The 27,928-nt window shown below is 43.7% G+C and overlaps 1 protein-coding gene across 4 annotated transcripts; it reads right to left on the bottom strand.

The window, feature by feature from the left end:
• Positions 1-374: 374 nt before the first annotated feature.
• LOC140543373 (proto-oncogene tyrosine-protein kinase Src-like) lies at positions 375-27,302 on the bottom strand. Of its 4 annotated transcripts, XM_072666493.1 has the most exons (14): positions 26,884-27,302; positions 17,302-17,553; positions 16,453-16,549; positions 15,050-15,067; positions 14,146-14,244; positions 13,527-13,630; positions 12,539-12,688; positions 11,734-11,889; positions 11,599-11,625; positions 9,680-9,859; positions 8,968-9,044; positions 8,667-8,820; positions 7,974-8,105; positions 375-6,860 (listed from the first exon to the last, which is right to left on the bottom strand). In XM_072666493.1, the coding sequence occupies exons 2-14, from the start codon at positions 17,543-17,545 to the stop codon at positions 6,652-6,654; spliced, it is 1,647 nt and encodes a 548-aa protein (XP_072522594.1). In that variant the 5' UTR covers positions 17,546-17,553; positions 26,884-27,302; the 3' UTR covers positions 375-6,651. The 4 variants fall into 4 exon arrangements, with proteins under 4 accessions (XP_072522594.1, XP_072522596.1, XP_072522595.1 ...); XM_072666495.1 differs by lacking the exon at positions 11,599-11,625; XM_072666494.1 differs by lacking the exon at positions 15,050-15,067.
• Between the last annotated feature and the right edge of the window lie 626 nt (positions 27,303-27,928).

Genomic DNA, 27,928 nt, shown 5'->3' with positions numbered 1-27,928 from the left:
AGCAGAACTGAAGCTTCTTGATGAAAGGGGAGTTACTGCCACCTGCTGGGCTCCAGCGGCAGGAGCAGCAGAAACAGAACATGTAGAAGATCTGGATCCTCCACAGGGAAATTAATGAAATATAATTATTACATTAAATGCTTAAATGAAGCCTGCTGCGCTGCTCTGAGCCTGAATACTTCTTCAGTGGAAATATAATAACACTCTAATAATAATAATAATAAATATAATACACTAATAATTACAGGTGAGATAAAACACTGATCACAGTTTGATGTTATTATAATAAAGTAATAAACTAATAATTAGAGTTTAATGATATTAAAGTTTTATGAATCCGACGCTGTGAACAGATCAGACCACACACACACAGCTGTATTACAAAACAGCCTTGAATTATAATTTATTGCACATCCACTGATAATGACAACATACGATGGAAGAAGAGCCATTCTGAACAAACTGGTTTACAAGCCGAAAAACAAACAAACAAACAAACAAACAAAAACAAACAAATTAAATTAAGTTACAATGTTGTTTTTTCTGCTTTCCCTCGTCTCGTCTTCGCCACGTACAGCCAATCGTACAGGGTGACTCTGGCGTGGTGGGGGGGCAGGCTAGTATCTGCATAGGCTTTGAGAAACTCGTCAGTTAGTCTGACAGACACAGTCCTGTACAGCAGAGGTGACCTGGAGAGCCAATAAGAACGCTTCATCACAACTGACCACCAGCCGCTACCTCTGATCTGACCGTGCACATTAAAGGGGAAGTCCACTAAACTTTCAAAATTTCCAAATAACCAAATCAGGGTAAGCAAAGTCATTCAGAGTGGGGGTTTGGTGTAAAACGCTTGGTTCTAGATAAGCTCCCCCAGTCAGAGCTGTTCTACAGTGGAGGTTCTAGATAAGCTCCCCCAGTCAGAGCTGTTCTACAGTGGAGGTTCTAGATAAGCTCCCCCAGTCAGAGCTGTGGTTCTACAGTGGAGGTTCTAGATAAGCTCCCCCAGTCAGAGCTGTGGTTCTACAGTGGAGGTGAAGGGAAGCAGACGTCTGAAGCTCTAATAATAAAAGCTCCTCACAGAAAGTTCTTCACCTAATGGTGATGAAGACGCTGCCTGATGCCTGAGACACTGTTCTACCAGAGTTCTGAGAAGAGTTCGGCTCTAGAACCTGCTTTTAAAATCAGATCATTAAAATGGTGGAGGGATACATGCTGCAGGGTGTAGTGCAGCTACAGAAAGTAGTCCCTAAAGAAAACTGCATTAGTTCAGATTCTCTATTCACTATTTTACCTTCATCATCATCATCATCATCATCATTCCATATAAAACTCAGAAGACTCGTGTAGCTGCACTGGTGGGTTTGGATAGGAGATAAATTATGGGCTGTATCTGTGTTGTTGTCATGGCGACAGACGCCTGCTTCCATTCATCACTACTGTAGAGAGATCAGAGTGGGTCAGTTTCTCTACAGTGGAGCTCAGATTCACACCGGACCCCCGACTCTGAAAGAGCTCAGCTCTCACTCTGAATTTAAAGTTGGAGGAGCTCCCCTTCACACAAAAAGGTGTTTTTTATTTTTCACAATTCAAGGATAATCTTGGTGCAGTAAACATTCTCGCTCACTGAACGCATGTGGAAGGAAGAGGTACTGAGTTACCGGCCTCATCTCCTGCTGTAAACAAGCAAAATCAGAATTATAAAATTATAATATTATCGCAGGAATTCAAACTAATCGAATTATAAAAAAAGGCCAAATACACAATTCAGATATGAATACCTGAGAAATATAAACTAATCAAGTAATTACACAAATCATAAATCAACGTATGGCACCGAAAACTCCAGCAAACGTCGGTAACGTTGGGTTGATGAGTAGCTACAGCTCCTAATGGGCTTCTAGAATCTCTAGTCTATAAAGTCTGATGTCGTTATTGCTCTAGTTTCCTTAATTGAGGGGGTTTATTATGATTAGAAGGAAAACACCGCAGGCTCACGCTGGAGTATTCTGACAAAAGTACGAAGTCAAAACAAACTGTTTTCCCTTAAACGCCAAAACTGAACAATTAAAACTGTGGTTTTGTTTTGCTTCACTTAAATATCATTAAAACCAACCTGCATGTGCACTTATTAAAAAACAAACAAACAAACAAACAAAACAAGTTTGACCCAAAATTAAAAATACAAAACGAAAAAACAGCAAAGCTCCCCCTCCCCCCCCCAAAAAGGGTCAAAAGGTCATAATAGGGTCATAATTACACTCTCACCCAAATTTCACACCGCATCACTTGCATCGATTGAGATTACAGGATGAGAATAATAATAATAATAATAATAATATTTACAGTACGAAGCCGTACGTTAGTCATTAGTACAATGTTGATATGAACATGCACAGTCCTAAAACTAGATCTTCTAAATGGATAAATTACAAACCCTCCACCCCTCCGTGATTCAGGCTCCTCTTTTTTTCCCCTTTTTTTTTTTTTGCATATAAAAAAAAAGACCCCGCCCCCTTGTCCTCCTCACCAACACACACACACACACACACAGAGAGAAAAAAAAAAACCCAAGAAACATCTAGAATTAAATCATTCTGATTGATCACAAAATAATCGATCACCGATGAGGAACCGACTGATTACTGATCTTTAAAATCCAGAGTAAAAATGACCTCTTATCCCAGAACTGAACAGCAGGCGTGTGTTTATGGCTTTCTTCAGCACAAACATCAGTTGGACCAACACACAGACAGTCAGTAGTCTCACCCTTGAACAGTGTGGAGGAGGCAGCAGTCTTTATTATGGTGACGGGACGCTTCTGCAGCTAACTGCCTATCAGTGGAACTCAGGAGCCGCGATACTGAAGCTGGAGAGAACCGCGGGACTAAAGCCGCTCCGGCCAGAACGGATGTAAAACTGTGGCTATCCGACACGCTTACGCAGATCTGATGTGGTCTGCAGACTGTCTGTCTGTCGTTTTTAGTCCCAATCAGCTGATGATAACGACGCTACAGAGGCAGCTTGCGCATGCAGACGGATCCCAGAGGCTTCACATGAGTACGGGTCCTGCGAACGGAGTCCGAAGAAGGTCAACCTGCTGTACGGCCACGGAAATAAATAAATAAATAATTTCCTGTACAGGGAATTTCACGTCCACGATCAATAAACCCACAGTCTCTTCAACGTGGGACATGTCCGGGCCTCACTGGATCAAAAACAAACAAACAAACAAAAAAACACTGAAATTTTAAAGTAATTAAGGAGAGGAAAGGAGAGCTCCCTCAGACTCGGGCACTGCTCAGGCGAGGAGAGACGTAAGGCCCCTTTCACATTAGACCACCTACAAAAGCTCGAAACTGGCGAAACTCTTCGACGCTACATGAAATTGACCTGCCACGACGCTCCAGCCAATCAGCAGAACGTCCTCACTCACATTCCGCAACACCAAGCTCATGGACCAACCACCACAAACATCGACCTTCACAGTAAGAACAGATTCACTATATGTTCAAAAGTTTGTGGACACCCCTTCTAATGAATGCATTCAGCTACTTGAAGTTGGACCCATTGCTGACACAGATGTGCAAATGCACACACACAGCTTGTCTAGTCCCTGTAGAGAAGAAGTACTGCCAGTAGAATAGGACTCTCTGGAGCAGATCAACATCATGACCCTATTGGCTACATGCTGCCTAATAATGCCAGGCATGGGCTAGAGGGGTGTAAAGCCCCCCAGCATTGAGGAGCTGTGGAGCAGTGGAGGAACTGTGTTCTCTGGAATGATGATGGAGGAGCTCCATCCAGTACTTTTGGGATGATTTGGGGATGATGAGGTGGGTGGTGATCATCATCCAGCATCCTGACCTCACTAACAGTGCTTTTGTTGCTGAATGCAATCAAATCCTCACAGCAATGCTCCTACTCCAGAATCTAGTAGAAAGTCTTCTTCTCTGGACAGTAGAGACAGTTACTCCAACAAAAGCAGGATCAGCTCTATTAAATCTCCTTAATTTCAGAAGAAACAGTGAATGAGCAGGTGTCCCAATACTTTTGTCCATATAGTGTACCAATGACCACTGCTTTGCTTTTGCTTGTTTTTTTTCATGCTCATGAGGAAAAACGCCAGCCAGTGTCAGATTTTAAAGGCACAGTCTTCAGTCTTGAGCAGCTATCGTAGCGTTCTGCCCGATTCGGACACTTCTGACACCAACTTTCAGAACTGTAAGGTGTGGAAAACCTGCAGTAAGGCAAAATAAGCACAGAATTAAACCAGACTATGCGTCTGATCTAGTTTGCGTCTGATCTTACTGGCCACTGAAGAAGGGCTTGATGGTTTTCCATGTTGGAGGAATCTGGACTGGCGATGCTGAAGTGTGTGATACTGCAGTAAATTTGGGATATTAGGCAAACGGTGAAGCTCTAAGGCGAGTCGTCTGATTCTGTTGGCTGTTTAAAGTGAAACTGCTCGAAAAACTGAACACAGTTAATTAACACAAATAATGATCACATTAACGAGCCGAGCTGATCACACCTTCTACGCTTGGTGGATTTCTCATGATCTTGTGATTAAAAGTTCACAATAAATACACAGTTACACACAGATACTGAAAACGCAACAAAACATGTTCTTTTCAAAAATTCTGCAGAATTAAACAATTCAGACTCATTCAGAGTTTGCTGGGTTTGGTGTGAAACGCTCGGTTCTAGATAATCTCCCCCAGTCAGAGCTGGAGTTCTACAGTGGAGGTTCTAGATAAGCTCCCCCAGTCAGAGCTGTGGTTCTACAGTGGAGGTGAAGGGAAGCAGACGTCTGAAGCTCTAATAAAAGCTCCTCACAGAAAGTTCTTCACCTAATGGTGATGAAGACGCTGCCTGATGCCTGAGACACGGTTCTACCAGAGTTCTGAGAAGAGCTCGGCTCTAGAACCTGCTTTTAGAACCAGATCATTAAAATGGTGGAGGGATACATGCTGCAGGGTGTAGTGCAGCTACAGAAAGTAGTCCCTAAAGAAAACTGGATTAGTTCAGATTCTCTATTCACTATTTTACCATCATCATCATCTTCATCATCATCATCATTCCATATAAAACTCAGAAGACTCGTGTAGCTGCACTGGTGGGTTTGGATAGGAGATAAATTATGGGCTGTATCTGTTTTGTGGTAGTCATGGCGACAGACGCCTGCTTCCATTCATCACCACTGTAGAGAGATCAGAGTGGGTCAGTTTCTCTACAGTGAAGCTCAGTTTCACACCAAACCCTGGTAAATGTTCTCAATCTCAACCACTAAATTACGCAGAAATTTTGAAAAGCGGTGGAGTTCCCCTTTAAATTAGTGAAACCTATTATTATTATTATTATTATTTCCTTTCCCCCACAAACTAAAACGGGCAGCGAGAAGCCCGTGCATGTTCTGCAGCTCAGGAAGAAGGTCAGCATCATGGTTGGTAGAAGTGTTTACACCGGGGCGAAACCCACCTGGATCAGCTTTACAGACAAATACCTGACATAAGGTATCAGTGGAGGTTCCAAATGTAGCAAAATCAATTAAATGCAGATCAATAAATACATCAGCACATGCCAGCTTCACGAGCGCCATCTAAACATCTGTCTGATGATTGTTTTTGTGATATTATTCCGATGTCATTGTGCATCCTGAACGATTTCTTTAATCATCATGATTAAAAGCTGAAATTACCCTGTGCTAGAACTGTGGGTAATCAATGAGTAATCAATGAGTAATCAATGAGTAATCAATGAGTAATCAATAGCAGCCCTTTGATTTAGAAGTACCATGAATGGTAATTAACCTGCACTCTAAAAAAAAAGGAAAGTGCTACAAAAGGTTCTTGGAGTGATGATAGAAGAGGAACCACACTTTACATCAAAGGATATAGGTGCCCTGGACCTGAAGAACCCTGGGAGAACCCCCTGCCCTGCACCTTTCAGTGCTTTCCTGCTCTAACGCACCTGCTCTTTAACTCAGGAATTTTATATATGTATGTAAATGAGCTGATTCGCTGGATCAGCTGTGTTGGGAGCAGAGCATAAACAACCAGGACCTTGGTTGGGAACCACTGCTTTAGACCTTTCAAAGGTTCTTTACACTCACATTTGCATCTCTATTGCAATCTCTCACGGTTCTGCATGGACGCAAAAGTGGTTCCTCCAGGACATCACTCAAAGAACCGTGTAGAAGCTTTATTTTTCAGAGCGTGGGGGACGGCTGCAGGAATCAGACCTGGATAAAAGAAACAATGGGAACAACGGCAGGAGAGGAAAACAGCACATGAATGGATCAATCCTTTGGCACCTCTGGGCACGTGGCAGTACTCCGCTGGGTGAAAAAAATACAGTCTAGGAACTGAACAGGAGTTTATAGAGGGGCGTGTCAGCACTCCATAGTCTTCCTCTACCCTTCAAGAGACCCTCAGTCAGGATCTGGAGGACGGTTTTCGTCTTCTCTCTCTTCTGTCTCGCATCCTATTCGTCCACAGCAAAGAGAGCACTTCTCTGTAAACTCCACCTCTCGCCCCGCCCCTCCACTACACACACACACACACACACACACACACACACACTAACTTGTGCGCACGAGCACGTACCCACGCGTCTGGAGTCCAGTCTCCACATTCACACACACCGGAAGCCCTAGAGGTTATCCCCGGGCTGGTACTGGGGTTCAGTGGAGGTGAAGTAGTCCTCCAGGAAGCCCTGCAGATACTCAAACGTGGGCCTCTCCTCGGGCTCCTTCCGCCAGCAGTTGAGCATGAGCTCGTGCATGGAGCTGGGGCATTCGGCTGGGCAGGGCATTCGGTAGCCTCGCTCCACCTGGTCGAGCACCTCCCTATTCACCATTCCTGGATGAGAGCAAAAATAAATAAAGAAATAAAAAAAGTCAGATATGAATATTCATGAGCAGCTAAATTTAATATTACTATATTATACAGTCTTATGCAGTGCAATTAAAAGTGAAAGGCTTGAGGGAAAACACAAGATAAAGGAAAATATGTTTAAATATTTAGAAATCTTTTACAATAATAAGAAATTTAGTAAGAAATATATAAGACGTATAAATAAAATATACACTTATTTACACTTATACAAATTGAGAATATAGATATTAAATAGAGATAGATATTATGTTAGAGGTATGGGCTGAGGTGCAGAATATGCAAATGTGTGTATGTGCAATTCAATGCTGTGCAATTTGAACAGGAAGTAGTAAAAAGTAGAAATAATTAAGAAAAATAAATATATAGCAGCATCAGTCCTTAAAGTTTTTAAAGTTTTGTGATTTTAACATGACCATTCTGGTGCATTCTGGGAAATACAGGGATATCAGATTTATTATTTATTTTATCAGAATTATTTGAATTATTGAGTTTATTGAGTTTACAAAAAATACAAGTCCTGCTTTAATACTGTGCTGTTTTCCAGGCAATTTGACTGGAATCTGATATCTGCAGCTGACTAAAAACCAAGGTCAAAAGGTCAATGCATGCAGTTTGCTATAAATTGAGACTATTCTAAAAAACAAGCTCATCATTTATGCTCTATTAGCTACAAAGTGGAGCTCCTAGTGCAGTGCTTGGACCCCTGATGATTGCCATTTGCCATGCAATCTGTAGGACAGTCCACAGAAATAAACAAACAGACAACAACTACATGGAAGCCGACCATAGACATTTAGTCTGAAAGTTAAACATTCATTAAACATCAAGTTGGTGAAGAAAAATCTAATTATATGTACAAAAGCTGTTGGACAGTTAGCTCAGATGGTCAGAACTCACACCAACACGGACACCGATATATGCCATGAAATGCCATTCATTTTCTGCAGTTTCCTTCAGGATCTATAAAGCACTTCTATTTTATTCTAGAGATGTCTCTCCTGTCTCATTTCTGCAACACTTGCTGAGCTGGGTAAGTAATGAGTGTATTCTGATGGTGCAGCTGTCGTCCGTTTTTACCTGGGTAAGGAACTCGTCCTTTGGTGGCCAGCTCAGTCAGTAATATGCCGAAAGACCAGACGTCTGATTTGATGGTGAAGCGGCCGTACAGTGCAGCCTCGGGGGCGGTCCATTTAATGGGAAACTTGGCACCTTTTTGAAGAAAACACAAACAGAGCAACAGCACTCGTATTAAACGCTTACATAAGCAATAATCCAGCACCTCAATAAAGCTGGACAAGGAGACGCAAGTCCCAGACTTCTAAACTGTAACAGTGAAAGTCATTAATCTAACCTGGCTTAACCTGTGCCTCTAAAATCTTCAATTACATCATATCAAAATTGACAATATATCAAATTATACTTATTTTATTACAATATCTTAATACATAAACGTAAAAAAAAACACCCAAGGGGAGAGAGCCTATTTCACAGTTAATGCAGTGGTTTTAGTGTTTAACTAAGCTGTGAAAGGGCCTGTTTATAATTCACTTATTTAATTTAGTCACAAAAACAAACATATTTACATATTTATTTATTTCTGCCCAGTCAGACTAAATCAGTTGAACTATTATAAAATCCTCATCTTTAAAGAATGACAGAGTTTAAACCCTCATACTGAAGGCAGGACCAAGTGACTGCTTGACCCGACGGCTCTACTTCGTGGTAACAGGGCCGATACAGTTCAGCACACACTCGCACTGCAGGCCTTACCCTGTCTGGCAGTGTACTCGTTGTCTTCGATGAGCCGCGCCAGCCCGAAGTCGGCCACCTTGCACACCAGGTTGTCTCCAACAAGGATGTTGGCAGCCCTCAGGTCTCTGTGCACGTAATTCATCCTCTCCACATAAGCCATGCCAGCAGCAATCTGAAGCATTAGAGAACATCCCCATTCACACTTTCCAACAGCAGCAGATCTGTGCTTTATCGAACGCTATCAGGGTTTTATTATACTCAGTATTATTACTGTTTATATAAACTCCTAGAAAACTCTTCCCGAGTTTTTGAGCTGTACCTGAGAGGCCATATCAACCAGCTGCGGGAGTCGCAAATACTTCCCCTTCTCTCCTTTCAGGAAGTCCAGCAGGCTGCCTGTGGGGGCAGAACATCATGTCCAGATTACTGACCGCTCTGCTGATTTACTAATGTTTAAAAATTTGGAATCAATGTTTTCATTCATATAAAATCTGTATTTGTGGCAGAAAAACAAAGAAAATGATGCAAATGTAAACTCAAATATGCAGAAATCTTCAAAAGGCCTTCAGTACTGCATACTGCTTGCGAGGCAGTGGTGTGTGTGTGTGTGTGTGTGTGTGTGTGTGTATCAATACACTGAACTAATCAATAAAATTTAATATTAATAATAATATAATAATAACATTAAATTTCCTGAAGGTGTACACGGAAGGGGTGCACAGCATCAGCATAATATACAGGCTAAGGGGTCACTAGGGTGCTAGGTGGTAGCTATGGTAACCCAGGAGGTTGCTATGGGGTTGCAAAGTGACAAGACAAGACAACCATATGTCGGACACAGATGGAATTTGGCCTCTGCCTATAACCCATCCGTGCGGCGAACACACACACACACACACGTGATCAAACACACATAGCGACAGCCATTGGTGTTTGTGGACAGCCATTAGTGTTTGTGTTGGTGGTTGCTATAGTGTTGCTAGGTGGTAATAACAGTATTATTATTCTTCTTATTATTATTAAGGTTGTACCTTGGCTCATATACTCGGTAACAATGTAAATGGGCTCCTCGGAGACGACGGCGTACAGCTGAACCAGCTTCTCATGCCGGAGCTTCTTCATGACTTGGGCTTCCTCCAGAAATGCTTCCGGTGACATGGTGCCACGCTTCAGCGTCTTGATGGCTACCCGCGTCGTCCCGTTCCACGTCCCTGCAAACGCAGACAGGCTTAATCTCAACAGTCCGCAGACAGTCTGTAGCTCAGGTCTGAGGGGTATGTGTTCACCAGACCTGCCGACTGGGCTGAACCAGTGAGAGTGGGTTTAAAGCTGGAATGGGTGGAGATGGTTCTGGGAGTTTCTCAGATGAAAAAATAACATTAGGTTAGAGCAGTGGTTCCCAACCCTGGTCTTAAAGAGAACCACTGGAGAACCTGCACATTTTAGCGGTCTCCATCACACCACCTTCAGCTCGAACACTGAAACGTGCAGGGGAAGGGGTTCTCCGGAAGCAGGGTTGGGGACCGCTGGGTTAGAGAGTTTCTCATAAATGCATTTCTGCCTCTGGTTATGGATTATCTTACATGAGTCATTTCAGGAGCATCTATAGGAGCTGATGAGCCCTTGTGAAACTTAACCGAGCTCGCAGAATGACTCACGTAGCATTAAAGCGATAGTTTGGCAAAACAACCTAATTTACAGAATTCCCCATTTATCTGCCCTAGAGCTGGGCAATATGACGATATGTTATCATATCGTGATAAATTTAGTATCGTGATAACAATAGTCTTCTCTAATCATATGGAGGAGACTGTTAGTGTTAATAAACACTGATCAGCTGCTGGTTTCATTACTAACAGCGTAATTAGACTGAAGGGTTCATTAGATAAACAGCAGCAGATGTAGATTATAAATCACTGTATTCAGTACAGGAGAGGATCTGAATAGTAGTTTATAAGTATCTGATACTGATGGTTTTAGTTTGTGATTAAATGCATCGTGATAAATATCGTGATCTATTATTTTTTCCATATCGCCCAGCCCCAAGCTGTCCTCTAAAAATAAAGATTCTTCAACAGGTTCTTTTGCGAAGTGCGGACCACACTTACTGTGGGCTCAGGCATGGAAGGGGAACTCGTGAAACCTAAGCTGGAGTTCTGGGCGGCTTCAGCTGATGAGACTTGAAGCCAGAGCGAATTTCGTGAAAAAGTGAGGGAGTGTTTTTATAGGGTGTAATAATGGAGAGGAGGAGTTTGGGCGTGGTCTTACTGTGGTCCAAACTGTAGTTATTTCATATCTCCACTTTTAATTTGATACAGAACCTTTATATCGGGCTCCGAGTGGCTCAGCAGTCTAATGCACTACCACTATGGCCGGGGGGTTCTGAGTTCGAATCCCGAGCCGTGCTGCTTTGCCCTCAGCGGCTGGAGTACAATTGGTGTGCTCTCTCCGTGAGGATCACTCTTAAGTGATGTTGGCCGGCACAGGCCTTTGTTAGCTGGGGACATGGAGCTCCCCCCTCCGAGCATGCCGGCTGCCCAGTTGGAAAGGAGGTGGTGGCTGAATTTACTGAGTCATTGCTATCCTAGTGTCGGGAGGGCTAGGATCAGGTGGGTTAATTGGCAGAACCAACAGGGAAAAGTGTGCAGTTAGCACTGTGCTAATTGGTGGGGTATAAGCTCCCACCACTGCTTGGCTACAATTTGCTTTGTAGCTGCAGTGTAAAACGGAAGAAGCTTCACACACCAAACATCTCTGGACTGTTCAACGACAGCGTCAGAGGAATTAGCTTTGACTTGGGCTAGAAGTCAGACCTGAACTATCGCTTTAATGAGCAGAGTTAGAATACAATTAGTAGTGATATTAATATCATACTAGAAGTGTTTGTCCAGTGAAGAGTTAAAATGACTGAAGGTGTGAGTTACGAGAACTACAACGGCACATACTGTACCCCGAACATATTCTGCGTTGTGGCGACCTGAAGTGAATAAACATGAGCGTGAACATGCAGAACTTTGTAGATGCTCCTCAAAACTAGTTTACGACCAAGTGTGCACTGAAACGGCACAGTGTGCTCAGAGCGTACCCATCCACACTTCCCCAAAGCAGCCCTGGCCCAGCTTGACGTCCAGCCGGAGTGACTCGCGGGGGATTTCCCAGGCGTCTCGAGCGAGGCCCTGCGTCTGCGGCTTCAGCATGGGACATATGTCCGTCAGAACGTGACACAAGCCGTCTGCATGTGCTGGAACAAAAAAAAACATAGAGGGGATTTTTAGACATTCTTAGAATTTTCGCTCCATTGCTCATCTGAGCCATTCCACCTTAAATGGCCCAGGTGTTATTTAAGGCCCGCATTATTTAAGGTGGAACTGAATTAGAATAAGAAGCTCCTGAGGATCTGTGTGGATGTAGGAGGTTGCTGTGGTGGTATCCCGGGTATTAGCAGTGACATTCAGGCAGTCTTACAGGCTCATTATTTAAGGTGGAATGAATCATTAGATCCATTCGAACAAGAAGAAACCAAAGAACTGTGGGTCTGCTTGGGTTGGGCTCGGGTTTGAGAAGGGAGCTACATATACTGAACTTTTCTAATGTCTTTTAATGTTGCTATGGACGTCTGATGAGGTCAGGACTTCCGCCGCAAACGCTCTGTGTCTGTGTTCCTCAGCATCTTACCATTAATGGCCTAATAAGGGTTTAAAGGAGCAGCTAACCAGAAGTAATCTTAATGCAGAAGAGAAACTGAAAGGTTAGCGGTGGAGAGATAGCGGAGTTCAGTTGAGTGCAGCGTCCACTTCCAGTTTAGCCGTTTGAACAGATTTGACCGATTTAACACCAATCTTCTAACCTGCGTGCGGAAACTATCCCTATATGTCAGATGCAGGACTCACTTCGGTAGTGGAGGACCAGCTGCTGCAGGCTGGTGAACTGCGTGCGTGACGTGATGTAAAAGCCGCCGCTGTCCAGCTTCCGGATTTTGTAGTGCTTGACGTTCAGCCCCTTCATGTTGTCGTAGTCTAGAACAGACAGGCAGTACGCGCCTAGAACACAGACACAGGAACCGTAGAGTAAATGATCACAAACCCACCTGGATCAGATTTACAGAACAATCATAACATCTAGTAGTATTCATTAGACGTTCCAAAAGCAGGAACAGTGATTTATATGCAGGAAGATTTTAGTGCAGCTCAACATTCTGCTGTTCTGGAGCTCAATAAACACATCAGGGTTCTATATTGTGAATCTCTGCTATCTAGAACAAACAAACATTGGTTAAATCTGCCAAATAAAGTCTTCTTATACACAAAAGAGGCTCCTAAATCTCAATTTGAAATAACAGCTCCTAAAAGAACCTCCTGTTTTATGATGAGATGCTGAGTGTGGAGAACCTTTTTTTTACAGGTTTAAGAACCTCAACAGTGCTAAAGTTCTATACCGGGCAATGGTTTCCTTCTGGAAACACACAAACACATATATGTGTGTGTATATATATATATATATATATATATATATATATATATATATATATATATATATATGGAGCTTAAGGAGCACCCATATCTGTAGAATCTACATAGAAAAGCCTTGACCAATACAATGAGCCTTAGGTCATTCGTAAGTCGCTCTGGATAAGAGCGTCTGCTAAATGCCATAAATGTAAATGTAAATGTACATGTAGGTCACTGTGCCCAATGCCAGGTGTGGGCTAGAGGGATATGAGGCCCACCAGCATTGTGCTGTGAGGTTCCCTTGGAGTGATGGAGCTCTGTTCAGCTCTGTGCTGAGTTGGAGTGGCTGAACCAATGTGATCTGATTTAACAGCACTCTGTAAAAGGCAGAGCTGCAGCATACAGAACAGGGTGGTGCTGACAGACCCACCTTTCGTCGTCTCACTTTCTCTCACGAGGAAAGTGCCTTTTCTGTTATGGATGTTCAGAAGCAGCCGCTCAGAATCGCGACGCGTTATCTTACCGAAAAACCACCTGCAACGGAAAGAGCACAGGAATTATGGAAGTTAAACAGATGCAGCATAGTTTCTCTTATACTTACACACACAAACAGCACTGTACAGAGGTTTTAGGCCCCTAATCCCATCACTCTACCCCCCGTCTCTCAGCAGTGAGAGGGTTTCTACTGTAGAAGCTCCAGATCTCATCAGATCAGATAAAGCAGCTGAACATGAATCCAGTAAAAAGGAGAAACAAGAGCTTCTCATTCTGAAGAAAGAAAGTAGTGAGATCTTGTCGGTGAGCTAGTCTGAAGAACAGAGCTCAGTTCCTCCAGGGTTCTCCTGGACGCCCCCCGGTCCAGCCAGCACAGCGTGGAGGATGCGTTCACCTCCATCAGCAGCAGCAGCAGCAGCTCATCTGATGATGAACTGCTCTAATGATGAACACAGTGATGGAGAACCACCACTTTTTCATACAAATATTACTGTTTCTGATGCTAAGCAGATCTGATCAATTTCTGATTAAAATGAATATAAGGATTGTGTTACTCTTCGGCTTGGATGGAGTCAGAGGGAGCCACGTAATTGCTGGGGATGTATCCACTTTCTCCTGTGGTCAAAGAGCGAGCCAGCCACCAGTCTCCTTCCCTAAAACACACACACACACACACACACACACACACACACACACACAACAATAATTAGAACACTAACATCTCAAACTGTGAGACATCAACCAAACCACTGGACTTAAAGCGACCAGTCAGCCAAAATACAGTTCGACCCCTCTAATTCCAAATGTAGTCAGAACAGGACAGAGTCAGGACCGGTCTGGTGTTTGAGGTTCGGCTTCTTCAGTTTTACACTGGAGCTACGAGGCTAATGGCGTTAGCAGGTAGCATGGAAGCTTAAACCCCACGATATTACAGGTAAAGTCTCAAAGTAACACTGGAGAGATAAAACGCCCAGGTCTAAATGAAGCATCCGCAAGACGTTTGGGGACCCCAGGTCACACACTCAACCCCGTCCGGTGGGTCTGAAGCGAAGGTCTCGGTTTGGCCGCCTGACCGGAGTAAGGAGGTCAGTACGGGGTTTATTCGAGAAGATGCAGGGGGATGATGCTGGGGGATTTGGGAAAGTGAGCTAGACTCGTTCAGATGCAGGTCAATCTTAGTGATCGTGTCAATCTTTTTAATTGGAAGTAGGTGTTTTTACGCTGGATCTGTGGTCAGGATGAGGAACACGGCCAGCTCTGCGACCCTGTCCTCCTCGGAGATGCTCTGCAGTGTTTACAGTCTGTACAGATGTTGTTAAAGCCTGAATTCAGGTGTGACCAAAGTTACAGCGACCGCAACTCCACCGACAGCTTCACCTCCAACCTCCCCAACTGGCCCAACCAACTGTGGGAAGGAAACTCGTTAAGAGGGTAAGAGAAGGGAGCAGCGTTACTGACCTGTAGTTGTACTTTCTCCTAATTTAAAGCGTGAAGCGTGGGAAAAAAGAGAGAGAGAGAGAAAGAGAGAGAGAGATAAACAGCACAGATAAAAACACACCACCTACTGATTCAGGAGGAGAACCTTCTTAATCAGCAGCTCACAACTAACAGCTCCGGCTCCGAGGGCCGGTTCTCGTGGTCTTATTATGCAACACTTTGATTCGCCGAGAGCGGCGTGGGCGTGACATTGCGTATTCTCCAGATGACTTGGTGTAACGCTGCATGGGGACATCGTGCAGGCTGTTCACTAAACCGAGCGCAGCCGGCTGAACTGGAGACCGGCCGGCCGGCTCTCAATTACAATAACTGCCACTTAAAAAGGTGAGACTCTCTCCCTCTCCAGCTGCCGGAACAGAGAACTGTGATTCCTTCTAATTAAGCGACTCGAGGAAAGACAGCAGACTACTCCTGCATTTCACACACGCACCATCACAAGTTCAAGCAGGTATCTAAAATCATATACGCAAAAAGGGCACCCTGGCTGTGTATAATAACATAAACAGGCGAGGCAGTGAATGTAAATAAGGCACATCCTCTATAGAGACAAATCTCTGCATATATTTATCATAAGGAAATAAACAGACACTGTGTCTAACGTGCAGAAAGTGCCATATTTAAATGGACTTCCTATAGAGGATTTGGACAAAAGTATTGGGACACCTGTTTATTCACTAGTTCTTCTGAAAGCAAGGGTACTAAAAAGAGTTGCTTTTATTGGAGTGACTGTGTTACTAGATTTTGGAGGAGCACTGCTGTGAGGATTTGATTGCATTCACAAAGTCAGGATGTTGGATGAGATGATTGCCACCCCATCTCATCATCCCCAACTCCCCGAATCATTTTAAAGATACTGGATGGAGCACCACCACCACCACCACCATCATCATCATCATCATCATTCCAGAGACCACAGCTCTTCCACTACAAAAATATTTGGTGGTAATAATGGAAATGAACCTTTTATAGCACCTCTGTTTACGTCTAAGTGTAAATAAGTGAAGGAATTGTCTACTCCTATACTCATATGTACTTGGAACAGAGGGGGTGCCCTTGCACTACAATGCAATACTCCTATTAATGATTTTATGAATCAGCTCAACTCAAATTCATACCCAGGCTCCTCTGAATCACAGGGTATTTGTGTCTGAGGAAGTGTCTATCATGAACCCGATGACTCAGAGCTTGACTTACTCCCTACTGACTGTCTGGACACACAAACACCACGTTCGCTCTGCTCCTCGTGACGTCTCGTTGAGGACTCCAGGAGCGAAACAGAGCAGAAGAGAGCTGCTAATGAAACGCTGCTTCAGCTGTGCTGACTTCACGTCTCAGGCTTCACCGGGTTTAAGGGCCAGACTTACGTGTTGTTGAGGATTTGCAGCCGTTCACCCTTCTTAAACGTCAGATCTGCAGACGTCCGAGACTCGTAGTCGTACAAAGCCACGAATGTAGTGACTCCTGTGAGAAACAGAGATCTGATTAAAGCATGGGCTGGATGTCGGTCAACACAATATTTATATTAATACTCATATACAGTACTGTCCAAACATTTTAGAGCTGCTGACCTAAGCAGTAAGAGTTCATCTGCTTAGTAAAACACTGATATTAGAATAAAAACTAATGAAAGTGGTGGTGGTTCTCCAAAGTTCTCCTCTCTCATGGAGTCTAGTATTATTTAGAGTTCTCCTCAGATCAACACCTGGTTTGGTGGTAAATCAGGGCTCAATGATGGTAAATCAGGTGAGCTGCTGATGCTGCTGCTGCTGATGGAGGTGAACACATCCTCCACGCTGTGCTGGCTGGACTGGGGGGCGTCCAGGAGAACCCTGGAGGAACCGAGCTCTGTTCTTCAGACTAGCTCACCGACAAGATCTCACTACTTTCTTTCTTCAGAATGAGAAGCTCTTGTTTCTCCTGTTTACTGGATTTATGTTCAGCTGCATCTGATATGATGACATCTGGAGCTCCTACTGTAGAACCCTCACACTGCTGAGAGACGGGGGGGTCGAGTGATGGGATTAGGGGCCTAATACCTCTGAACTGTACTGTATTTATAATATTTTGTATAATATTTAACGTATCGTTTGTAATAGTGCACTGTTTAATGTTTAATATTGGACTGACACTCCACCACAAATCTTCTAAACTATGAACTATGAAATCACAGGCCAGCAGCCACTGTCATCATCAGCCGATTCTCTAAAGTTCACCTCTTTGAGGGGACATGATGCTCCCTGGGTGGTCCACGCCTCCAAACAGAGGAGGAAGGTCAGTGTTGTTGGTATGATAGGTGTTGATCCGTGTGCTAGACCCCACCGCAGGGCTCCGATTGGGTGTTTGGGTCTGGGGGCCAGAACTGAAATGGTGTCCACTGGAGGAGCCCATGCCAATGGTGCCGTCCAGACTCAGGGACCTCTGGCCCGGGTCTTTCGTCTTACTCTTCGTTGTCCCCATCGCAAGGCCTGAGAGAAAGAAAGGGAAAAACACAGAACCTTCAGAAACCTTCAGAACCCACAGCTACTACAGTCAGGTCAGTGTGATTGGGAAAAAGGGCTGGTGCCAAAGTCATCGTCTAAAGAACAGAGCTGCAAGATCTGACACGTTCTCGATCTCGAGAAGGTGATGCTATCAGGAGCATCTCCAGTTCCAGTGAAAAGAAGGCTTAAATGATATCATCTCACCTAGAACTATGAAAGCAGGTAGAGCACCAGGAGTTGGCACAAGGTGGAGTACTGCACCCCCAAGCTTTGTGTTACTAGTTTACCCTGTAGTGAAGTGCACCAGGTTCTAACAGCAAGAGTAGAGCTACATCCAGAAAGGAGAATTGCACAGCTGTGTCACACCACTAGGGGCACTAGTCTGCTGCCAGTTTATTGACAACCCTTGATTATCATCATTAGTGATGACCATGATTATGAGAAGACTGAGAATCTTGCAGGGTCACTATATAAGATTCCTTTTGAGTTTATTTATTTATTTCCCTATTATTTTAATTCATTATTTTAGTGATGATATTAAACACAGTTGAATTTACTGGAACGTCAAGACGAGAAAAAGAGTCCTTACACCATCCTTAGCTATCCTTACACCAAACATTGGGAACTGGTCTACAACAGTGACATCACTTGAAAAGTCGTTCGTAAACGTGAATGACGTGAAACAGCGGATCTGAAATTCGGTCAATTCTGAGCCGAGATAATTCGCTAACTGACGAATATGGTGATGCTGGTAACATAACCGTGTTGTCTAGCTTGAAGCGGACTGGAAGAGCGTGTTCTAATTCCATGTTGGCTTCGTGTGAAACAGTTAATGATGTGTAAATAAGTCTCACAGCTCTACACGTATTTTAATTAGAATTTTGTCTGATTTTTCACCCATTTTCTTCCCAATTTAGGCCGCCAATAACCCAACCCATCCGTACTCCCCCTCCCCCACTGTATGCGATGCCCCCGAGGCTAGTGAGGGCGGACCCGCCGATGCAACATCGCCGGACAACCAACGCCTCTGGAGGGGAGTGTCGCACACCCGGTGCTGACGCAAAAAGCCTGCAGAAGCCAGCGACGGAGACGACCAGCACCGCCGCCGAATCGCCGCTGTGGGGCGAGAGCGCCATCTACCCGCCCTGGAGAGAGAGAGAAAGGCCGAAGTGCTCTCTCGGGGCCTTGGCTGCTGATGGCTAGCAGCATGACTGGGATTCGAACCAGCGATCCTCTGATCAATGTGACAGCGGCTTAGTTCTACACATTTTAATACACAACTATTGTTTATTTATTATACAGAAATTGTTCATGAGGTCCATAATCCAATTTTATCCAACTTGTGGTAAACGAGGACCCTGGCAGAGCGATATATCAGTAAGTGAAACAGCTAAAGTAAGTGCACTGGTGGATTTCCTTGGTTGTAGAGAGTCCGATTACGAGAAACCTGAGAACAGCTGCAGGGTTATTTCATATATATTAAATCAAGAGCCTGAAATGACAGTCAGTTCCACCGTGCAGCTTAAAACTCAACCTAACTTTCTCCATGTGGCGTCTCGCTCCCACTGTAATCTGCCACACCTGCTGCAGCTAATGAATGTCTCCAGACGCTCTTGACTGGCTGGATCAGGTGCGGTGGTGTGGGTGGAGAAGGGGGGGAGGGGTCCGACAGGCTCTCAGCTCAGCAGCATGTTCCCAGTCTCACAGGGCTGCTGGATGGTGGAGATATGGATATATGAAAAGTTGGGGTCTCTCAGCCTGAGGGCCTTCACAGCTCTTAGTGGACATTCCCACAGCAGAAGTGCCTATGATGATGATGATGATGATGATGATGACCTCCCTGAATAATTAGGCTTATGTTTATTCAGAACACGCCAATACTTTAGTTACAGCCATTTTAACGATGTCAAGGAACTTCTGGGTCCCTGAGGAACCCTTTATTTTGTAGAAGAAATCAGAGAACTTTTAAACTGGCAAAGAACCTTCTCTTAAATCTCTAATCCAACATACAAGTTCGGACCTATCTTTAAAAATCACGTCGTCTTGATCTCCTCCAACATTTACAGACACTCTTCTCCAGAGCAACTTACTTACTATTCAAGAAGAACCTTCAAAGCTCCTCTAATCTTAGACTCTACTAAACACAAGTCAATAAGGAGACCATAGTACTCTTCTCTTCGCCTGAGTCCTCTTAGAAGAGGAGAGTCTTCAGTCTGGGTTTGAGGACAGTGAGCGTTGGACTCGGCCGTTCGGACACTCAGGGGAAGTTCGTTCCACCACTTCGGTGCAGGACAGTAAAAAGTCTGGACGCTCATCTTCCGTGGATCTTAAAGGATGGCGGGTCGAGCCGAGCCGTACTTGAAGCTGGAAGGGCTCTCGGTGCAGATCGGCTTTTGACCATCGCCATCAAGTGACCTGGGCAGCAGCTACAGGAAGCCAGTGAAGAGAGAACGCAGCAGCAGTGGCGGAGCTGAACATGGCTGATCTTAGAAGAAGCGTTGAAGACAACCCGACCCGTGCTGCTGTGTTCTGGATCAGTTGCAGGGGTCTAATGGTGACCAGAGGAAGACCAGCCTGAAGAGAGCTGCAGTGGTCAAGTCTTGAAGTGACAAGAGACTGAAGGAAGGGAGGGAGGAAAGGTCGAATTCAACAGGAGAAATCTGCAGGACCGAGTCACTTGACCACACTTCTGATAACGTACACACGCTAATTTGTTTATTGCCATGGAAACAGCGCTAATGCTAAGGCCGTGGCTGCGTCCCAACACACACATCTTTACTGAGGAAGCTACTGTTAAAAGTGTTAGATCCTTGAGGAACTTTTGAAGGTTCCGTGAAGGTTCCTCACAATGTTCCTCCACAGTTTCTAATTGAAGAGCCTCTAAAACTTGGATCAAGGATCTCAAACATTTAATAGTGTAGACGACTGAATGCAGTTCTAATGGTGACTAGTGTTATAGGAAACTAGTGTAGTGAGGTAGTGTGTGGTTTGGGACACAGCCCCACTTAACTAAAGCTTAACTGTAGCTAAAGCTCAACCTTCTGAATACGAGGTGAATGTGTGAGGACGCTGAAGGTGAACCGCAACTAGATCATATGAAGAACACACTTCGAGAAGATCCACATCAGACGACGTCAAAAAGCAGAAGCGGAAACATTTGGGAATGAGTCAGTCGAGATCTAAAAGCAGCTGAAGCTCTGGGAGGAACCTGAGGCATGCTGTCCACGCAGGGAGGCCTTCGAGCAGCTGGAGAGGCTCTGGTTTATGGAACAGAAGGACGGACAGCTGTTGGGCCAGAACTGATGCTTAATGTTGCATAAAGATTAACCAATTAAACCAGGAGACCCACCTACACGTGCATGGTGACATCATAAAAAATTAGAACATCCAAACAATCCGCCATAACATTAAAAACACCTGCCTACTATTGCAGCTCTGACCCGTCGAGGCATGGGCTCCACCAGACCTCTGAAGGTATCCTGTGGTATCTGGAGCTTCGACCTAAGCAGAGGTTATTTGAGCCTTGCGGGCCCCATGACCGGTTGTCCTTCCTCGGAGCACTTCTGGAAGGGTCTGACCACTGCATACACCCCAGGAACACCCCAGAAGACCTGCTTGCTGATGTTCTGGAGATGTTCTGACCCAGTCATTGTCTAGAACATCACAGTGTGGTTCTCGTCAAAGTGTCTCAGATTCTTACGCCCTTTTCAGCACAACACCTTCATCACCTTCTAATCTATAATCACCTCTGGACAGGAGCCACTGGACCCAGATCATCAGTGTGCTTCACCTCAGCTGGTACTAATGTTATGGCTGTATGCAGAAGTGTCTGCTAGAGCTTCAGCTTCAGAAACAATGAAGTCAAAGATCAGCACATCATTCCTGAAAGGTGTTGTGTTCACTTGCTCATAAGAAATGTGGACAAACTGGAATCAACCACACCTTAACCACCAGCATGTGAAGAACACCAACACTGGAGGACGAGGAGAACGGGGAGGACGAAGAGGACGCTCGCCCACACAGTCGGGTCTACTCGCTGTGTTTAAGGTCAGAGCATGAGGAAAAGACCTGCACTACTCTCTATGGTGCTGTTTTTTGGAAATGCAAACCTGTTTTGGCTCAGAATTATACACCATGTCCAAAGGTTTGTGGACACCCCTATAAATGAATGCATTCAGCTACTATACAGATGTGCAAATGCACATACACACACACAGCTTGTCTAGTCCCTGTAGAGAAGAAGTACTGCCAATAGATTAGGACTCTCTGGAGCAGATCAACATCATGACCCTATTGGCTCCATGCTGCCTAATAATGCCAGGCGTGGGCTAGAGGGGTATAAAGCCCCCCAGCATTGAGGAGCTGTGGAGCAGTGGAAGAGCTGTGTTCTCTGGAATGATGGTGGTGGAGCTCCATCCAGTACTTTTGGGACGAGTTGGGGATGATGAGGTGGGGTGGTGATCATCATCATCCAATATCCTGACCTTACCAGCTCTCTTGTCTCTGAACGCCCCCAATCAAATCCTCACAGCAGTGCTCCTCCAAAATCTAGTAGAAAGTCTTCATCTCTGGACAGTAGAGACAGTTACTCCAACAGAAGCAGGATCAGCTCTTTTTAATAGCCTTGATATCAGAATAAACAATAAATAAGCAGGTGTCCCAATACTTTTGCCCATATAGTGTACATCTATTACTTTTGTGGCTCCCCAAAGTTTTCAGGGCCCAAAGCAACTGAGAAAACAGCAGAGCAGATAGTGGACATGGCGAGCTGTGTGTGTGAAACGTTTTTGGAATGTAGATTACACCCTCCCAACAAGTCCTGACTTCTTCACCACACACACACACACCCTGCGGGCAGTGAGTGGAGGCCTGTTGGTGGGTGTTACCAGTGACATCTGTTGTAATATGACTAAAGCAGGATCACCCAAAAGGTGCAGGGCCCACACCGCAGCCACTGAATCCAAAGGAGCAGCAGCTGCCGCTAAGAGGTGTGTGAAAACACAGGCTGAAGATGAGTGACCAGAAGCTGCTGACTCAACAAGAACGAGGTTTCAGGACTGCAGAAGAAACTAAACAAGGCCCACAAATTCCAGACCTCGACATCGTTGAACATTGTTGGATAAAGTTTGGGTTTCGTTTACGACAACAAAAAGTGGCGTTTCAGGTTTTACCATCTCTAATCTCCGGTGTGTGGAGAATTCCAGCTTCCCCGACGTCCACATAACCTACTATCATTTACTACAATCTATAACCTACCATAACCTACTATAATCTATAACCTACTACAACCTACTATAATCTATAACCTACTACAACCTACTATAATTTACTATAATCTATAACCTACCATAACCTAATATAATCTATAACCTACTACAACCTACTGTAATTTACTATAATCTATAACCTACCATAACCTAATATAATCTATAACCTACTACAACCTAATATAATCTATAACCTACTACAACCTACTGTAATTTACTATAATCTATAACCTACCATAACCTAATATAATCTATAACCTACTATAATCTATAACCTACTACAATCTACTATAACCTATTAAAATCTACCATAATCTATAACTTACTATAATCTATAACCACCTGATCTAATGATTCTCCACCGGAGACAATGGAGCTCTTTGCAAACTTTCCGACTTTAACCTTTTCTGGACCTGTCTCTCTGTCTGTCTGTCCTTGTACACACTCACTCGTCCCCTCCTCTGTCCAGCTCCACCTCTCCACTGTGCCGGCTGGGTTTGCTGCTAAAACTGACTGGAGAAGAGTCTCCATTCGAACCGTGGCTCGACTGAGCAATTTCGGACGTCACTTCTCAGAGCGCATTTTCGCAAAACTGTAAAACCTCGTTTCATCCGTTTATTGATTTTCCCCAATTTTCCACTGAGACAAACACTCAAATAGTGAAGAACAGCACGTTCTGGAGTCACGTCTCTTCACCATCTCATCAGAGATTTTCAGTCAGGAGCAGATCGCCTCCAGAGTCCGCTTGACGCGAACCCCAGACCACCAAATTCAGCAGGACCAGAGACCGCTCCCAGGTTTGACAACAGCTTTCACCCTGGACCAAACGAACCTCGTGACCAAGCGTGACTCGCGGAGCAAGCGCCCTCTGGTGGCGAGAAGCACAAAACAAGCAGAAGCGCTCCAAATTCTAAGCTTTGGAGGTGTGAAAAAATCTCCCTGCAGATTTCATAACACTCCCACCACCATGTTTAACAGATGAGGTGGTGCTTTGAAACATCTCCTGCAAAGTCTCCAGAAAGGCTGAAAAATAGCTGTACAGGGTGTAAAGGGTGAACGCACTCACTTTTTAAACATCTGCTAATAGATTTAGCCATCTAGCTTCTGTTAAAATAAGGTTTTCTGCATTTTTTTTCCTTCATGATGAAAAAAGGAACTTTATCAACGGCTGATTTTAATGGAAATTCTCTAAAAATGATGCTCTTTGCTTTGTGCACAGAGTTGTATGTCTGATTAAACCCAATTAAATAACGCATTTAGCTGCAGAACTTGAGAACGGTCTTGGCGAAGCACCTGAAGGAGGGTGACAAGAATCAGCAGTGCAGGGAAATGAAGGGCCCACTGCCTTGCTCTGCATTTGGCACCAAATCTCTGATGTGTTATCAGTCAGGCTCCTTGGCAGCCTGAAAAACAATAGAGCTTCTCTCAAAGCATTGCGTCCACAATTCTACATGCGGGTCCACCTGGCCTTATATAACAACCTCTGTACATCCGTCATTTCACACAAGGGCTTCAGAAATCCGCAGTACATTTACTGTCCGAGTGTTTTTCCAGAGCATTTTAGAGGCAGATCAGGGCCGAATATTCAAATAATGCCTGAAAGGTCCGTCACACACCCCTCATTTACGATCATCCTCATCCTAATGCCATCCCAATCCGATCTATTACTGTACTGCATCGGGATTGTCCTGCTTATTACCATGCATACACCTTACCTTATTAGCTACATGCTAAAAAAACTTATAGTAGATAGTTAATAATATAATAATAATAATAATTCAAATACACCATTTTAATGAGTAATTGGCTCTTAATTATTAAGAATATTACAAATATATTGGGCTACAAAAATAGTAGCTAAACTAAAAAGCACTAATGTTACTACATTACTACTGCCTCCAGTGGCTTGGAGGAGTAAACAGACGAGGGTACAGACTGCTGAAATTGTAATATTACGATATTTTGGGGGGGATTCGTGTAAATAGATGTTTAAGAGAGAGGAAATATGGATATGCCTGTTTAAGTTAACTAATATATGTCATAATTATGTCGGCATAATTCATTGCAAATCTTTATTAAGAAAATTACGAATATTTTGAAATACAAAAATGTTTTTAAACAAAGTGGATTAAGATTGTCGTTAAAGATTAAGTCGTTTAAATGTATTTAATATTAAAATATTTACTCTGAAAATATATAACAATGATAAAACACAGGCAGTGCTGATGTCTACGTAATGTCTACACCCAGGCTGCTATCTACAGAAAAGAGGATCCTTAATATTATACACTATTCACATTGAAGCGCACACTAAAATTACTATCTGGGGTCAAATTAATATCAGAAATGGCATAATGTATTATATTTAAATCAAATTTATAACACAAATGTCACATTTATTTGTATAGCAGAACAGTGGCGACAGTGGCAAGAAACCTTAGGAGGAACCAAGACTCACAAGTAGGGCTGGCCGATATGGTAAAAATACTATATCACGATATTTAAAGACTTATGATATTTATCACCATACATTTAATTACAGACTAAAAACATGAGTAGCGACAGATTCTTAAAAATTACTATTCAGATTCTCTCCCGTACTGAATACAGTGATTTTAATGAGTTTTTTAATCCAATGAACCCAGTCTAATTACACTGTTAGTAATGAAACCTGCAGCTGATCAGTGTTTATTAAGCACTAACAGTCTCCTCCATATGCTTACATAAGCTTATTATTATCACCATAACAAAATTGATCATGATCCATAAAATATCGTCATATTGCCCAGCTCTACTCACAAGGGGGGCCCATCCTCCTCTGATCAGAACCATTTATAAATTATTGATTAGTCACTGAACCACCGCATAAGACTGTTCTACTGCTCAGGTCTGCAACATAATCATAATAATCAGAATACAGCATAACTAATATATAATTATAGTAGTGATGATCAGTAATGAGGGTTAATAGGAGGGGGGTAGCACAGGGTGAGCAGCCGGTCCTATTACAAATATTATTATTCAGTTATTACATAGAAAATAATGTTTTTCAAAGCTACTATCGATCAATATCGATCTAATTTAATTGCTGTGTTTTTTAATAAATAAAAAACCGACAAAAGCCATTAATTAATATTCATCTGTTAATAAACAATTAATAACAAATAGCTTAATAACCATAAATAAGCTAGCTAATATGTCAGTAGAGCTGCAATTCTTTACAAAAACCCTGACTATTTATTTATCTATTAAATATTTATTTAACAAATCTAAAAACTAACTTTAGCTAGATGCTAAAAACAATTAGCACTAGCTAGCACTAGCGAGTTTGTCGACAAGGATGCCACTATTTTGTGTTTATCATATAATGTATTAAATGTAAAATATTTTTAAGGTCGATTTGATGTATAATAGCAGATTTTAAAAAGTATTGATGCTTTATTAGATATTAATAATCCACTGATATCGTGATACCGGTGCGCATTCAGAGCTAGCTAGCTAGCTAAATACCGCGAGAGCTACGGCAGCGCTACTGCCGTCAGTGGCATGGAGGAGTAAACAAACGAGGGTGTAGACTGTTGAAATTTTAATAAAATGATATTTTTGGGGGGTTATGTTAAATATATGTTAGAGAGGGATTAAATGTAGATGTGCATGTTTTTAATTTATCTAAAATATTTGATTATTCTGTTAGTATAAGGCTGAAGTTGGCGTGTTTTTCGAATTGTCCGTTCCACCTTAAATGCTGCAGCAGTTCCATTCAGGCGCCTGAGGCGCCTGAATGGAACTGCTGCAGCATTTAAGGTGGAACGGACAATTCGAAAAACACGCCAACTTAAGCTTCGTTCTCCCTGAAGGATGGACTGATTTAATTTACCAGGGCCACGTTTAACTCATCGACGTGTAAAGAAACCCCCCAAAACGTGATCAATCCATTTAAAATTCATAGCACCGAAATAACACACCGCTATCTACCGTACTGACACGAAAACACCCCGTTTCTTGCGTACCGACGAACGTCTCCGTCTCCGTTAGAAGCCCCACTCACCTTGACGTGGGATAATCAGCAGCCTTAAATCAGAGAGCCGGTCAAATCTCCACCCGAAACGAGGTTCAAATAATCAGCGATAAATCCCATTCACCGAAGCCGAGCCGTGCTGCTGGGGGAGGTCATGACGGGGAATGCCGTGGGGAGCGAGGGAGCGAGGGAGCGAGCGGAGCGCACGGCTCAGATTGCGGCTGCAGGGACGTCCATCCGCGGCGTCGCGATCAACAACAACTGGGGGGCGAGAGCCGGGAGCCGGGGACTGAATCGCGGGGAGACAAAAAAAAACACACACGGCCGACACGATGCAAGGGCTTTCGGCCGCTCTGCATTGCTGACGAAACGGACAGGCACAAGTGTGATAGGAAGGGATTTGCGCGTCGCCGTTGTGAATGGGATTGAGCGTAGCGTTTAGGGGACGTGTTCCATTCTGCGGCCTACGCCCTACTCACTACGCCCTACTCCGAAAGAAAGGCCCCACCCTCAGTGAAGACCACATGCTTGAGATTGAGATTGAGTACAGTTTCTCAATTTTAATAAATAATTTCTTAAATCCCCCTAAAAAATCCCGTCCCCTCAGTTTAATCACTTGTTCCCTTAGTTTAAAGTGAGCACTTAGAGCCACTTTGGTGTGAAATGCTCTGTTGTTGGGAAAAGTAGTGTATACCCTTGCTAAGAAGTCCACTTGAGGATTTAACTAAATAAAATGTCCATGTTAGCAATAGTTGACCCTGTGTTCGTTTGTGATATGCTAATGATAGCTTAAGGCCTAAACAAGCATGTTTACATGGCTAACAGGGAATGGACGGTGTCAACATGCATGCCATTACTAGCATAGTGCTAATGCTTTGCATGAAGGGAAATCCACACTGCATAAAGTCTTGAGAGTAGAGTGTATGTCAGTTGGTGACATCCTGAGGGTCCCTTGAAGTGAACTGAATTGGTTTGGAACAACACTATTAAATGGCTACCATGAGTGTTCTCCCTACGAAGTGCCCTATGTAGGGTGTAAGAATGTTCTTCGGAGTGCACTGCAGGGCACTAGTGA

This window comes from Salminus brasiliensis, chromosome 21 (assembly GCF_030463535.1).
Source record: "Salminus brasiliensis chromosome 21, fSalBra1.hap2, whole genome shotgun sequence".
Classification (NCBI taxonomy): Eukaryota; Metazoa; Chordata; class Actinopteri; order Characiformes; family Bryconidae; genus Salminus; species Salminus brasiliensis.
Note: the sequence above shows the minus strand (reverse complement) of the source record. Positions and strands in the feature narration are given on the sequence as shown.

Coding starts and splice junctions, on each gene's coding strand:
- LOC140543373 (XM_072666493.1), bottom strand. CDS start 17,545: ATGGGGACAACGAAGAGTAAGACGAAAGACCCGGGCCAGAGGTCCCTG. Junction 13,631..14,145: donor GACTCCATCCAAGCCGAAGA/GTAACACAATCC, acceptor TTTCCGTTGCAG/GTGGTTTTTCGGTAAGATAA. Junction 9,045..9,679: donor TACCGAGTATATGAGCCAAG/GTACAACCTTAA, acceptor CTGCCCCCACAG/GCAGCCTGCTGGACTTCCTG.